General features: G+C 36.5%; 3 protein-coding genes across 7 annotated transcripts; 2 read left to right on the plus strand and 1 right to left on the minus strand.

Moving 5' to 3' along the window:
* Positions 1 to 251: 251 nt before the first annotated feature.
* Positions 252 to 4,387, minus strand: LOC110847194. Of its 4 annotated transcripts, none has more exons than XM_035850071.1 (8): positions 4,173 to 4,387; positions 3,266 to 3,437; positions 2,436 to 3,192; positions 2,038 to 2,335; positions 1,324 to 1,974; positions 928 to 1,254; positions 586 to 851; positions 252 to 516 (listed from the first exon to the last, which is right to left on the minus strand). In XM_035850071.1, exons 5-8 carry the CDS (start codon positions 1,912 to 1,914, stop codon positions 252 to 254), a joined length of 1,449 nt encoding a protein of 482 aa, XP_035705964.1. In that variant the 5' UTR covers positions 1,915 to 1,974; positions 2,038 to 2,335; positions 2,436 to 3,192; positions 3,266 to 3,437; positions 4,173 to 4,387. The 4 variants fall into 4 exon arrangements, with proteins under 4 accessions (XP_035705964.1, XP_035705963.1, XP_035705962.1 ...); XM_035850070.1 differs by lacking the exon at positions 4,173 to 4,387 and adding an exon at positions 3,910 to 4,090; XM_035850069.1 differs by lacking the exon at positions 4,173 to 4,387 and adding an exon at positions 3,840 to 4,088.
* Positions 4,388 to 5,583: 1,196 nt separating this feature from the next.
* On the plus strand, positions 5,584 to 7,969 carry LOC110846236 (farnesoate epoxidase). 2 transcript variants are annotated; one of them, XM_022092914.2, is made up of 8 exons: positions 5,584 to 5,877; positions 6,030 to 6,171; positions 6,244 to 6,356; positions 6,423 to 6,715; positions 6,775 to 7,009; positions 7,074 to 7,251; positions 7,324 to 7,441; positions 7,523 to 7,969. In XM_022092914.2, the coding sequence occupies exons 1-8, from the start codon at positions 5,784 to 5,786 to the stop codon at positions 7,853 to 7,855; spliced, it is 1,506 nt and encodes a 501-aa protein (XP_021948606.1). In that variant the 5' UTR covers positions 5,584 to 5,783; the 3' UTR covers positions 7,856 to 7,969. The 2 variants fall into 2 exon arrangements, with proteins under 2 accessions (XP_021948606.1, XP_035706095.1); XM_035850202.1 differs by having other exon boundaries at positions 5,585 to 5,866.
* Positions 7,970 to 8,564: 595 nt separating this feature from the next.
* LOC110845494 (vascular endothelial growth factor receptor kdr-like) lies at positions 8,565 to 12,528 on the plus strand. Its single transcript, XM_022091927.2, has 10 exons — positions 8,565 to 9,040; positions 9,106 to 9,208; positions 9,292 to 9,377; positions 9,446 to 9,755; positions 9,819 to 10,112; positions 10,185 to 10,302; positions 10,384 to 10,492; positions 10,558 to 10,680; positions 10,750 to 10,964; positions 11,037 to 12,528. The coding sequence occupies exons 1-10, from the start codon at positions 8,930 to 8,932 to the stop codon at positions 11,215 to 11,217; spliced, it is 1,650 nt and encodes a 549-aa protein (XP_021947619.2). The 5' UTR covers positions 8,565 to 8,929; the 3' UTR covers positions 11,218 to 12,528.
* Positions 12,529 to 15,640: the final 3,112 nt, after the last annotated feature.

Genomic DNA, 15,640 nt, shown 5'->3' on the forward strand with positions numbered 1-15,640 from the left:
GATAGAGTAAAAAGTTTGAAGTTGTCCATTCCTAATAAAAATGATGCGTAGAAACGAACGGGGTATTTAATATGCAGTATTTTTGAGTCCAACGAGCACATATTTATGAACCAGAAATATGTTTGTACGTATGTGGTTTTTTAACTGATAATTATGTTTAGGTAGTGGAAGGTCAAGAATTTATTCAGTTCATCACAATACATGATGCATACATACGCAATCAATACGCAACTTTTACCATAATATCCCAATTATCGTAAATAAAACTGCACTTTATTCACATTGCAATCAATACCAACAATTTTCCATGTAGATAGCTCAACCACTAAGCAAACCAGTGAAAGACAAACGCAATACCCACAAATGACGAATAACTGGACAGTTTTTTCCGACAGATTGACAGCATCTTCACCACTGAAATGTTGTGTCTTGGAGTAAATTGCAAGAACTTTGTCAGCATTTTTATGACTCATGATTCTCGTCCTACTTCTAAATGTGTCCCACCAAAGGGAAGTTCTGCAAATAATTATTGAGAATTAGTTAATAATGCATCAAAGGATAACGTAACATTCTGTATTTATGTACCTGTACCACAACCCCTCAAGTCCATTCTCCCTCAAATTAATAAAATGCGAAATCAACCTTTCTGTTCCATGTCCTTTAACTCGAGAAGTGTAAATCCTTTGGAAAAAAGGTTCCTTTGTCACATGGCAAAAACGTTGATTATGAAATACTTCCAAGCCAATTTCTAATACTGCAGTTTCCACGTGATTTTCTCTCACGTCAGTTCCCATACGATTTGTTCGATTGGCTAACCCACCTGTTTTCGATGCGCCACGGTAGTCGTAGCCCTACAATAATTTATCTATAAATATTTGTATTCCAATTATCCCACGTTAATTATCTATGTACATATGTAATTGGCACCTGAAAACTCTTCCAAAACACCTTACTCAAATTATACTTTTCAAACCCGTTCTGAAATTCGTGCAGGTCATATCCTTCCATATGACTGATTTCATCGACGGGAAAAAACATTTTAAATTTATCATCCGAAATTAACTCTCGCAAATTTTTCGCAATTTTTGGTGGTGGTGGGATCGTAATTTCAGAAGTGAGGACGCTCTCATATTCCAATGTCAAGACGAGGAAACTTATCGCTGCGATGGCACTCAGCATCAAAACGTTTCCATGCCGCCCAACCGACTGGCGAAAGATGAGTGCGACCGTTACAATGAGGCTGTCCAGGAAGTTCTATTACAGTTATAAACCCAGTTTTACAAGGGTGAATGGGTAAAAATAAATATCTGTACGTCGACTTACAAAAAATTTGCATTTGCAATTAGTAAGTGTAATTAAGATCGCGAAACCGAACGTCATACTCCACACGAACCCATCGAACGGTGAGGTCCAATGCGAATAAGAAGATTCCACGATAACCCAACCATTCTCGCAGTAAAGTATGTAGTACTGTTCTGTATCTCGAATATATGGGACTGAATTTATACTCCGACGTCGCAATTCTTCACCATAGGATTCTCCTGTGACGGCCAGTGCATGGGGATTCCTTAGGTCGTCAACCCACCCCAAATCGAAATCATAGGGATGAAAACTTAAACTGAAATTAAAACGAATTTGTGCCGTTGCTATGAATCTATATGATGGGTCACATTGTACTCCGTGGTCACATATTTCCTGGTGAGCTTCAACGGAGGCTAAAATTCGAGTGAATTTGTCTTGATGTTTATGCCAGTGTTGGGAAAAAGAGTGATGTTTTTGGGTAGGATATGGCTCCAGTAAGTATGGATTTAATATTTTACCTAGGGAACAATAATTACAAACGAAAAAGTGGTGTGAAGATTGATGGTAGGAAAATACAAAATGGATTTGTGCATTGAAAAGGGTGAATTTCATGTAGGATTCTAATCTAGGTTTTGTTCCTAGTGGGAGAAGAATGATGAATATTGTGGTTTCCTGGAAATATGAAGTCATGGTTTAATTATTAATTTAGCAAAAGTTGAAGTGTCTTATTGTTACCACAAATCCATGGTAAGTGTTTAGAGCTCTGGTAAGCTCTGGACCGTTTGGAAATGGCTCATGCAATAAGATGATAGAGCCATGAAGGGATCTTAATCTTCCAATTTGCGAAGGTTTGAGGGGACCATGAAATCTTATGCTTGTTGAATATGTAGATGGCAACGGGGCTGCGTCCCAAATAATGTCAACTCGTTGATTTGTTCTCCATCTGTGCTTGTAAATGATATGATGAACGTCACTTGGTACATAATCGGTGCCAATAATTGAAGTCAAATTGATGACATAACTAGTTGTAAGTCTGTTTAGAAATAAGATGCAAAAATATATTAGTTTCTGAGCAGAATTATGCATCACAATTAAGGAACCAAGTGAGGCACAGTATATACTTATGCACTTACTCTAAAATTTACAACAGAGTTACAAATGACACATGCAGGGAGGATAAAGTTCAATAAATTAAATATTTATTGTTAAAACTTCTTTGCATGACTGGCCTTTGCAAATTGAAGATGAATGCTTCTTGTTTAGTTTCAATAGTTGAGTCCTGTATTGTATGCAGTCTTTTGATAATTCTTTTGTGCACAAAAAAAAATGTTTAGGTATTACAATAGCCAAAATTTAATAGATTGATATAAGTATATACTGTTATTAAAATTGCTAGCTTTATAAGCACCAACAAGTTATCAATTTAACACGCTCAGAGAACGTGACATATTTATAAATGTTTGTCAAACTTTGTCTAATTTTCCAGGTACAGAAAACCTATCTAAATATTTAATAGTAATTACAATAATGTTTTTAGATATAAAATATCTTGATTTGCATACATAAATATATTGCTCAATGATAAACTTGTGTATCAAAACTACTAAATTAGTTAATACAGATATTTTTTAACTGGTTAGGCTACCCATTAGTCAAGTCAGAGTTGGTAGTACAGATATAAATTAAGTATGTAGAAATAGTACAAGGCAAGTTGTGTGGTGCTGCGGTCTTAAATTTTACAGGTATTTTGTAATACAATTGTCATGGAATAGAGAATTTAAGTTTATGCGTAATTAGACGGTTTGAAGTCTTCCATTTCTTGAATTTCGGTACTATTTGTATACGAAATAGTTCTCCTCGTGTCTGCATCACTTTACAAATTGACATTCCCTAAGAACAAAATATTCATAAAATAAATTATGAACATCTCCATAGAATTATTATGCATAGGTATGTTTATTACCCATTAATGTAGAGAAGTCCATTATTTTCTCTATTCGGGCGCTTAGTATTCATCCAGCTCGATAGCACAAAAAAGGGATAGATCCAAAATGTAGCAACCATTAGGAAGACCACCCATCCCACTAAATTCATGCAAAACACGAAGGATAACCAGGCCGATAAGAGCTCCATTTCTGAAAAAAATGCAAACACTGACATTTAGAAATCCGACGTGCAGTTATTAAAACAGAAATGTGTACGTGTATTTCTGCATTCAAAGCAACAATCACTGCACAACTCGCATTTCACTTTCATACGGTAATTTCTCTCGCAGAGATAAAAATAGAAATGAAAACGGGGTCGATATTCAGTCAATGCAGTGCTTGATTTAATATGCGGTTTAAGTACGTCTTTTAATAGATATTGAGGACAAAGCATTGTTGTTGTTCGCAATATCTGTTATCTGTTATCGGTGGGGATATGAACTCAACTCGTAAATACAATTAAATATTTAAATGACTGCAAATCGTTATTTTCCACCAATTAAGCAATTTAAACCCTCTTCCTGAATTTTGATTAGCAAATTTTGGACTCACTTGCTCGTAAAAATTCCACACTTCGCTTATGACAGTCAAAGATGTAAATGTCTCCTACATAAAGATTTACCTGTGTGCCTGCGACTGCAACGAGAATCAAACTAAAACTCAACGCTGAAGGCTATTTTGCAGTAGAAAAGATGAGACGACACAAGGCCAGCGTTGGTTGAGAGAGTTTACCCAACAATGAAACGAAGCCAAGTCACGTTGAATGGAGATAAGTACGATATTTTAACTGGTGTATGTACGTAAGTAGATACATGGAGTCAGGTAGCCAAAAATTATGAGAGAATTAAACGCTCGTAACGATGTTTCGTATATATATTTCCTTACATGAAGCTCCTCCTCTGGAACTAAACTGGATTCTGGACTAGCAAAAAATCAGCTATAATGTTCTAAGCCAAGATGTACTGGTCCATTCCCAAAAGTACATAAAGCTTGTTAAATAATTGATGCAAAAATGTTATGGGATTTCCACCAGCACCATTTTCTCTTTAACTCTTTTGCCTATTTGTAAAAATTTAAACCAAGAATTGCATTACAGCTCAAACTCTCCACTGCAGAAGTATGTATGTATTATTGGTTGCGTAAAATGTTTATCTTCACGCTACGCTAATTCATAAAATTAGGCGTTTTGTATTAAGATTTTATACAACTGCATATTTTTATAACTCGATTGAATACGTGCATTGCGGCAATTTGTGAATCAAAATTTCACCACAATGTGTCTGCTGTTGTAAATATGTGCATGTACGTATCTCGCTGTTTAACCTTACGCATGGGTCAAGTCCTAATAAAGCAGTAAACCACGATTAATTTGAGTGTCGTCATACTTAATCTTCCATTGTCAAGAAGAGAGAGAGAGAAGAAGAAGGACCATATCGTCGTTTAAAATGCTAATGATTTTGTATTAGTGGAAGTAATACAAAAAGGCTTTGTCACTTTAAAGACTTATAATTAATGGTATGTACATCTCAGCAGAGATTCCAACACGTCGAACTAAAATCTTAGTAGAAGTTAATGGTATGACCACGGCACCACCGGCATTTAGCAGATTTCAGCGTTAAATATTTATTTTAGTGAAATCTACTACTGTTGAATGCAAATTTCAATGCTAAAAATCTCAAGTGATTATAAATACTTCATGAAATCAAATTAATAAATCATGAAACGCTATGTCGAATTTCGGGAGTTGTTTTTTTCTTGGATAAAATGCAAATCAAATTACGACTCCGGTAGTTGACCACCCAGAATAGCAAAAATAAGATTTGTGTTGCCGTGTTTCACTCACATTTACGAACCAATATTTGCCATGATGTCAATGTCGAATGAGTCAATCGAGTCAACTACCGCTAACATTTTTGCATTGCACTTGTCGCAAGGATATATATGTGCATGCAATTTCTCTCGTTTTATTACTCTCCAGCAAATAATGATGTAGCATAGCACAATACGATTTGTACTATTACCTGTCAAATGTACGCAATAACGGTGTATGGCGATTTTCCCTGCATATGCAAACCTTCGGGTATGTGTTTGTCAATATTTCGAGTGTGAGAAATGGGCACGAACTCGAGCTTAATAAATAAACTCACGGGACTTTGTCCATGGTATTACCCATTCTTCACCAATTGCTTTATTACATAGGCTTATGAGTTAAATTTATTGATTACATACATATCGCTTTATCAGCTGGATTGAATGGGAGTTTCATACATATGTACATACACATTCACACGGCGTATGTAAATGTGACGTGTAGTACGAGTACAAAAAGTAAATATGTGCTCGGTCATTCTAGTTGCCTACAAATTATCTACGTGTATTTGAACTGGCAGCTAAACGTTGACAATAACGTGATCAGTTACAGATGGAAATATAGCTACATATATCCGTTACAAAAGTTATCAATTATTCTACATTTTATTTCCCACGCCCCCAAAAATGGATCCCATACTTGTGACAGCTCTTATGATTGTGACGATCTACATGATTCTATTCTACATAGAGAATCGGAAACCAAAAAGGTATCCAGCAGGTAGGATAGGTGCACTTACACAATTAGAGAACTTATTTAATTGACACGGTTAAGCACTCCAAATACATATCATAAAATTAATTAGAACAAATAAACATTGGAAAAATGGAATTATGTGAAGTAATTATTATTTGATAATCCATTTTTTCCAGGCCCCGTGAGGTTCCCATTCGTCGGAAACTTTCCGCAGCTTCTTTGGAAAAGATTGGTAAATAAACGGCTACGACATGAAATCTATCAAGATTATGCTAAAGACTATGGATCAATGTTCTCACTCAAGTTTGGACCGTACAAGTACTACTTTTTCTTAAAGGAGCTATAAAAGACAAATTAGTGATATGTACCATTTTTATAAAATTTTAACAGTTGTGTGGTGCTAAACGATCCCAAGTTGATAAAGGAGGCTTGGAATAACTACCAACTTTGTGGTCGACCTAAACTATCTGGTTCCAGTGTCAGGACGGGTGGTACTGTTAGAGGTACAAATGACCATTTTCATAATTAAGTATGTTTAATATGATTCATAATTTGTCCCATTTTTTCAGGAATTTTATTCCAAGATGGATTAGAATGGATTGAGCAGCGTCGTTTTGCACTTCGTCACCTGCGAGATTTTGGATTCGGAAAGAAATCCATGGAGCATTTAGTTCTCGACGAAATTTCTGAACTCGTAGAAAACTTGAAAAAAGATGCAGGACGGCCAATCTCAACGCAAAATAGGTTTAACATTGCCGTTCTTAATTCTCTGTGGAGGATTGTGTCAGGACAAAGGTTTTCACATGATGATAAGCAACTCGGAAATATTATGGAGTCGATTAACAACTCACTTAATGCACCGGTATGAAAATTTTGGTAAAATTATTAGCGGTTTTTTGAGGACTTTTATCTATTTTGCAGGCCATGGGCTTAATGTTTTTCTTCCCATGGATAAAAGATTTTGCACCAAATGTTATCGGGTGGAATAAATATGTCGAAGTGGTTTTAGTCGCGACAAATTTTGTATCCAAATATGTCAAAGAAAGATTACAAGTTTTAACTGTGCAGGAAGAACCACAAGATTTTATAGATGTTTACATTAATGAAATTAAGACTACAGGAGATGCTCACTCGAGTTTTTATGGAAAACGGGGAGGTATTTACCACTTTATTTGGCAACAATTAAATTTAAGATACAGTTTTTAATTCTGAACTTAAAGAGGAAACGATGGTGGGGACCTTGTTGGACCTTTTCGTCGCTGGGGCAGAAACTACCTCAACAACGCTTACGTATTTCTTCCTGTACATGGCTCTCTTTCCGGAGAAGCAGGGAAAAGTTGCGGAGGAAATTGAAAGAATTGTGGGCTCTCGTCATCCTATGCTGAACGATAGAGATTCGTATGCTAAAATTAGTTATATGCCGAATTAGGTCTTAATGCAATTACTTATCGCATTGTTTATCTTGTTCAGAATGCCATACACTGAAGCCACGATAATGGAGACATTAAGATTTTCGTCAATGGTTCCGCTTGGAATTTTTCACAGAGCATTGGAAGACACGGAACTGGGAAATCAAGTCATTCCAAAGGTGCAGTAAATAATTGAATGGTTTTAAATGACTAATATCATTAATCATAATTCATATGTAAATATTTACGCATGTTTTAAGGACACATTCGTCGTGGCCAACTTTGCCACAGTTCATCGTTCCCCGGAGATTTGGAGTGACCCAGACAACTTCCGACCGGAACGATTCTTGTCAGAAGATGGACTTGGAGTTATTAAAAATGATTCACTGATGCCGTTCTCGTACGGGAAGCGACTCTGTTTGGGAGAGTCGTTAGCTAAAGACGAACTATTTCTGTTTACCACATCATTACTGCAGCAATTTAGCGTTGGCCCTGATCCTACTTGTGCTACACCGTTAACTTCGGAGCAAATTTGTGCTAATATTATTTCACATCCTAAACCTCATAATTTGGTTTTTAGTCTGAGGAATTGATGAATTAATGATTGTAAGAGTTGTGTTCCTGGTTGCTGTAGAGTTTTGTTGGATGTTCTCGTACATATAGTCTGAAATTATTAAAAAGATTCAAAAGCCTTTTTATTAATCATATAAGTTTTGTTGTGTTTTTAAATATTATGCGGATTTCGCCTCCTAATCTGACACGCCTCATACATATAATGCCTTACACATGTATTTAAAGAGGGGTTTGGTTTGAGTGTCTGTCGTCTCATCCCTTTTCAAATACAATGGCGAACTTTCCCTTCCAAAAATAAATATTTGCACATATTTGCTACGTACATACGTGGCATTTTATTGACAGCACGTCCCTCACACAAAGATGTGATGCGGAAATCCTATATGGTGTGCAGGTAATAATAATAATACAAGTGGTCACCTACCTATGTATATCCACGTGGGAAGATAATCTTTCACAATACTTTGACATTTTTAATACATAGGCGCATGCATAAATGAGTTGGTTCCAATGATTATCGTCATTGCACTATTGTTTCATTTTGATAAAAATTTGTTTCACCAGGTATAAGTAATTGGCACTGTGTAGCTCACAGTTGCCAATTTTAATCATTAGTTACATTACATACATACTTGCCTTTACGAGTAATGTGGAGTATATAGGTATGTATGTATATATGTACTTATTCTGCAATGCCTGCCGTAACCATCGTACGATAGATGGGACAACCGTAACTTCAATACCAGTTGATAATGAACGTTTGTTTTCTACAATGGTGAACAGCATGTTGGCATTTTGGGCATAAAATGTAAACACTGATAACAAAATATTCCATGAATTGTCGGATAAAAGTATGCATACGATTTAATTAGAATCACCAGGATCCATCAAATCAGGGAATATGATTCATTCAAAGCTCGTGTTGGAAGATCGAATGATCAACTCGTGCGTATTAATTTTCTACTTAACAAGAAAACTCAAAATGATTCGCATTCAGTTTTCATATTCATCTGGAGTGTGAGAGGTCTACCAGGCCAGAAATTAAGCACTACATATTTTGTGATTTTAAGCAACTGAAGCTTTGGAGAGTTATCATGGGAAAAGAAAAAGTGCAGTACGAAAGCTTACCGGGATACAAGTATAAAGCTCCGTGTCTGGGTTTCTTCCTCCAAGGCGGCGTGAAAGCATTAGCCATCGTGGATGTCGTAAGCGAATACATACGTAAATACGTAAAAATGTTACTTTAATTTAATAAAATGCTTGAATATAGGGTGTCGAAATCGCTACAATGACCGTGCTCAGCATTGGACTTTCCGGTTTCATTTCCGACTGGTGGTCCATGCATGGGCGAGGAGAATATGCCAAATTTTATTGTGAGTCTGTCTAAAACTGCACATTTTGGAATTTATTTCGTATAATTTTTATTATCTGGAATCGTGCGTCATTGAATTTTTAGTTCGCTTCGTACACTGGACATACAGTTACTTATACAATATTATCTGCATCGTGTTATCAAAGCGGCTTTTCGTAGCTGCGTCACAGGTAGATAAATGTCCACTCATGTAAATCCGAGTTCCAATAATTTGCATGAAAACATTATTATTTTGCAGCGAGAGAAGTCAGCTTTAACGACATGGCTTATTCTTTCAATCTGTCTTTATCTTCCACTCCTCTCATTATTCTTGGTCCACACCTTTTGGGCAAAGTGGGCTCATACGTCAGGTGGGGCTGCCTTTGGGGTGCACGTAGCCTACAAGCTGTACCTTTTTTGGGTGGTATTTTGCTTCATTCGGGAAATTAAATACTATTCAAGAATCAATTTTGCCCTGAGGAAACTTTCCGATCAAGATATTGAAGAATTTGTTTATGGAAATCCTGCCATTCCGCCGGAAGATGAGGACGATGGTGAAAAATTTGCCGGTATAAGATTTGACTTCATGTTATGCGACAATTTTTGAAAACATCATTTCTAAATGCTTTTAGATAAGCCTTACAAACCGGAATTTGAAATTCCACTAAACCGCCTTCAAATTGACGATTCGAATCCACTAGGACGAGGCGCTTTCGGTTTGGTATTAAAAGCTCGTCTGTTTAAGGAGGATGGTGATCCATTTTGTCAAAACCAATTTGAAACTGTTGCCGTAAAAACGGTTGACAAAGATGCAGACGACGTTTATTTTAGGGCTCTGCTTTCCGAACTTAAAATTTTAGTCTACATTGGACGCCATGAAAATATTGTGAACCTAATTGGTGCATGCACTTCAGAGCTGAAAGAACGTAAGACATTCAAACGAAATATGTAATTATGCATATTTTGTAATAGATCTTGATAGATTTTGGCATTTTTAGGAAAATTGTACGTTCTAGTCGAATTTTGTGCATTGGGAAGTATGCTGAATTACATTCGGGCAAATAAGGGGCTGTTTGTGAATGAGATATCACAAAGCAGAAATGAATGGGAAAGAAGGTGAGCTACAATTATGGAGAGGCTAATTTTTATACATAAGTACGTGCATTACTTACATGCTCTTTAAATGCTTATCTTTAGCTGCTCATCATACATTACGACATCAGAATTGTATTCGTTTTCAACAACAGATTTGATCAAGTGGTCAATGGAGACTGCTGCTGGCATGGAATTTCTAGCTGGCAAGAAGGTAAGGTTAATTTTGGTTTAGTTCCTGCATAAATCGCTAAATTTGATATTTTAAACTTCAAACAGGTAATTCATGGGGATTTGGCAGCCCGAAATATTTTATTAACCATCGAGAAAACAGTAAAGCTCGCGGATTTCGGTTTATCACACCAATTGTATCATTACAGCTCGTACGTTGCACGAAAAGAGGTAAGCATTTCACGCCAAGGTACCAAAATGAATGCAATAAAATTTGCATTGAAAACCCTTCTTATGCAGAAACCGATGCCATTTAGATGGATGTCGGTAGAATCACTAACAGAGCGAAAATTGTCATCTCTCTCGGACGTTTGGTCGTTCGGGGTCACAATTTGGGAGTTTTTCACTCATGGTGCAACTCCTTTTGGAAGGTGGTCGTATTCTGATGATTTTGTCGATTTACTAAAATCGGGAAGTCTCCGATTGGAAAAACCAATATTTGCAGATAGTAAAATGTACGTGCTTCGAAAAAAATGCAGATAAACGACAATAATTAATTATGCAATGATTTATTTTACATTTTGCAGATATGACAAGTTGTTGCAATGCTGGCATCTCGAGCCGAGGTGCCGTCCATCCTTTTCCGAGCTCAAAATATTCTTTTCAGAGATTTTGAAACACAATCATGTTCAGACATTGCAACCCATGGCATTCGTACCCCCTGTGGAATATGTTGCAATTGGGATATTTGGCAACGAAATGGTTTGAATATTTTTCATAAATATTGACTGGTGAAAGAAAACCCAATATATTTCTGACTGTATAATGTTCGTTATTGCTCTTTGGTAAAAGTAATCGTTTTATATGCATGACAGAAAGAGAAAAGAAAGATTACTATTTTGAGTTTAGAGAGAGCGAGAGACTGATGTAATTTGTGACTCGAAAATATTTTCCTCATCCGAGCTGATAATGTAATACAAATCAACTTTATATTACAATTTGCTCGTTAAAGCAGTACAAATACGTGAGATAAGGTAAAACAGATACACGTCGTGATGTTACTCCTCAAAAACATTTATTTGATGTGACTCAACTTATATATTTTTACGCTCAATTAATAAATTTTGTCGAATAAGTCTCCACCAAATTGAATAAATATTTTGAAAATGAGACATAAATAAATCTGTCTATTCATCCTGCAATGCAAGCAAAGCTGCAATCGTGGAATCCGCAATGAATGCATCATACTCGCAAAGAAATTGTGCATTCACCGGAAGTAGATTTGTGGTCCAAACGCCCATGAAAATGTGAATTGGTCGCATTGCAGCCACTCGTCTTCCATGCAGTTTATGCACACCCCAGGCCACCAGAATTGGGTCAGTCTTCCAGAGACGAAGCATATTTTGTGTTATGCGCTCATAATAGGACACGAACTTCAGCACCGTGTTCAGAATTATGATGAGAAGAACCGAGAAGAACGGACCCATCAGGTAGATGTTCAACGGCAACTGGTCATGCATAGTGACGGACATTATGTTTAACACGATAATTACCAAGGCACAGCCAACCAGCATGAACAAGGTCGCTGACGCCTGAGGAGCCGCGACACCGGTGATAATTAAAATGACTCGATTATACAAGACGACAAAGACGCTGAAATTTTATTCATAATTTCATAAGTATGATATTTAACAATTAAGGTGGTAGACATTAGTTAAATATATGTTGTATTTACATACCTCAGTTCTTTTGGGCACGCAGAGAGCAGTTTTGTCCTCACTTTATAATCCTCATCAATGAGTCGCACACAGCGTAGCACTGTCCAAACAGACATGACCAGCACGTATCCACATCCGAGAAGGATTTACCCCGCAGAGATTGCAGACAGGGTCAGAGTTACGAATGAAACGAGTCGAATACCGAATCTGATAGTGAATGATAGCCGATGGTATGATAACCAATGCAGTAAAAAGTAGACAGGGTCCAATTTCGCGAGCAATGCAAAAACGACCATAGCTGGAGCCATGTATACAACGAACATGGGAGCAAGACAAAGCATATTTACGAATATTTTCTTACGCAGGGTGTATTTTACAGACCGTTTTTTAGTTGTGGTCAGTTTGTCTGTGTTTCCATTCAGTTTAGTTGATTTGCCTAATGTGAAAATAGCATTATTTTTTCTGAACAACTTTACCTGAAATTTTTAAGACTGATTACCTCGTTGGGTGAGATGTTCTTCTAGAATGAGGAGTTGATTTAATAGCGTGCTGATTTGTTTACTGCAAAGGTATGCAAACAATGAAATGAGAATTCCTCCACCTGAGCCAATTGATATCACAGCGATGGACAGAAGTTGCATGGGTGAGGCGAATGGTTCTTCAGTCGAAGAGGGAAAGTGTCCAATTTTCACGGTCCGGATTATGAGATAGGCAGCCTGGAGGAGTTTAATCCCTTCGCTAAGGCCCATGGTGAAGATGCAACTTAGAATCCATCCAGTTAGAGCTCGTGGCTCAGTTATCGAGACCAAACGGTGGGTCTTGGGACTCCAAGTGATAGCGATGGGTGGCCAGCGATTATAAATCCGCGCATAAGAGTCAATAATCCGAAACATAGCGTCCGTCATGGTTGCGGGTCTTGGTTTTGTTAGTCTTGCAAAGCTACATAAACTGAGGATGAAGGCTGAAGAAGAAAATGTTTAAATTTAATTCAAGCTAAAATGCCATTGTGCATTATTTTCAGAAGGAGAAATACTGATTTATTAATTATGCGGAGTTTCATATTCAGGGAGAATTTGGGTTTCCCAGAAAAGCCAGGTAGATAGATTGGAATTGTCTGGTTTAAAAATTAACTTAAGTTTATTATTTGTTAAGCCTACAATTTTTAAAAAACAGACTACTTTTATATTGACATTATAGATTATAGATTGTACTATAAAGTATGTGTATGAGCATGCTATCATAAATACATATGCTAGAAAGTTATTGTTATTTTATAGTTAAGGTCAATTCTAGTGGATGTTAACATAACATTGTTAAGTACGGTATTGGCAAAATTATGGCAATTCAAATTAAATATGTATGTAATATGTAAATGATATTCACAAATATAAAAGCCACTACATTCACATGTATGTTTATGTATTACTGCAAAATTTGGCTCAAGAAATGACCTGTTTACTGTTTTTTTCTGGTGGCATTTAGTCAGTATTGTGATTAGAAATATATATTTCATATTTAAATACATACATATATATATAGTCTAACTAAGGAATTGATTTGAAAAACTATTGTTAGATACCTTAGAAAACTGCTGGCACTTTGCACTCGTGGTCATGCATAAGTTGTTAAAGGTTTCGATATTACATTGATTGTACTTGTATGAAATATCTTAACAATAAATGGATGAATTTAATTGCAAAGTTCCAAGTAAATACATAGTCGCATACAACATACACCTACAATGTATGTATTTCTCGTATTGGGTGCACATCTGTAAATAAGTATTAGATTTTCAAACATCGAGTATATTTATATAGATACATAAGTGGCAAGGTGGGGTGCACCATGTTATGGAACATCCATTAACTAAATTGAAGTTGGTATCACTCAGCACTCTACACGTTTACATGTCTTCTACACGTTATGCACATTGACGAACATAAATTTTAAGCATTGTAGGCCAAGTTTTTTTTAATTCGCCCAGAAAATGCTAAAATTCTTTCAAATTCAATACTTTCTCCTCATTCAGTTACTTACAGTAAAGACAATTATTTGTTTCGCAATTTCCCATGACATAAACCATCAAGAACAAGATCATCAAATTGTAAATTTTGAGGAATTTCTAACTCCATTTAAAAACTGTCTTATAATTTTAAACCAATTTTCGACAGAAATACAAATCAAAATTTTAACATTTCCAATAATACTTGCAAAAATACCCCAAGCATCATTTGAAGAATTATCTTTTTACGGTTTCAAAACGAGTAGAAGACCAAAATTTACTACGCTTACGTGTTCAGTAGAATTTATTTTATTTCCACCACTACATCCGAAAAAATTGGCTGAAAGCGTCTCCCAGCTAACTTTACTCGACTCGTTTCACTACCCGCAAGGACAACGTAGCGGAATTTTACTTACAGACACGTACCGGCTTCGACTTCAAAAATCACACGCAGTGTTCCGATCTTGGGAAACTTTATTTCGAATTCTGGTCACCGACTCGAACCAAGTGAAAGATTGGGCTCGATGGGCAGCTGTGCTAGACGCCGAGAAAAGATATCAACGCGTCTCAAACTCACATCTTGCAGTTCTTGAAGTAATTTTGCTTAACCATGTTATAAAAGTGCAGGAATTTTACATTATTTGCGCAGTTTGTTCACCATGTCACTTGTTATATTATCCTGTTACAAAACGTTATGCAAATTTACAATCGCTATTACATGAAACTGAACTAATCTACCATCAAGTCGTCATTCACAGTAGTTGGACTGTTAAACACAGTTTATTAGACGATAAAAAAGTGAAACAACTCGAGTCGTCAATCTTTGCCCCGGAAAAAATTCAGATCAATGACAACGTACCAATTGAATTTCTAATTTTCAAGACATCATTTCCAAATTCTTCTACTTCTTATGTGAACCCGCGTTGTAACAACAAGCCCACGGTGCCCAAAGGGTTCGAAAAGCTTAAAAGTTCCGTAATCCGGTCCCAGAAGCCAGAATCTACGAATGGTCGATACGGAAATGGAGCAGTTGGGCCTTTCGTTTACTTAGATATCGACTGGGCTTATCTCGTAAATATGCGCGTTGAAGGGTTAGAATTTGTGACGTGTGCTTGCAGGGAATGCAATTCCAATGCGATCTTGACACTAGAGCGACTAAAAGTTTTGACCTCATTTCTCGCCCTTGATGTAGAAACATGGAGACTAATCTGCATTTTTGGTCTAACGTTATCGATCATCTATGCGCTCGGAACAATGAAACGGTCAAACGTATGGAAATGTTTTCTATACGTAATTGCCGGGTCTCTTGTAGAACAAAGTAATCGATATGCCCAAAATAATCAAAGTCGTGGGAAAAATAATTTTGCCAATTTTCTTTGTGGGTCTTGGCTATTGGCAGGAATAGTGATTTCTACATCGTACAAAAGTGACTATATTAGAAAATTGGTGGTAATCTCAACTCCAAAAACTT

This window comes from Folsomia candida, unplaced genomic scaffold, assembly GCF_002217175.1.
Source record: "Folsomia candida strain VU population unplaced genomic scaffold, ASM221717v1 Fcan01_Sc003, whole genome shotgun sequence".
Taxonomy (NCBI): domain Eukaryota; kingdom Metazoa; phylum Arthropoda; class Collembola; order Entomobryomorpha; family Isotomidae; genus Folsomia; species Folsomia candida.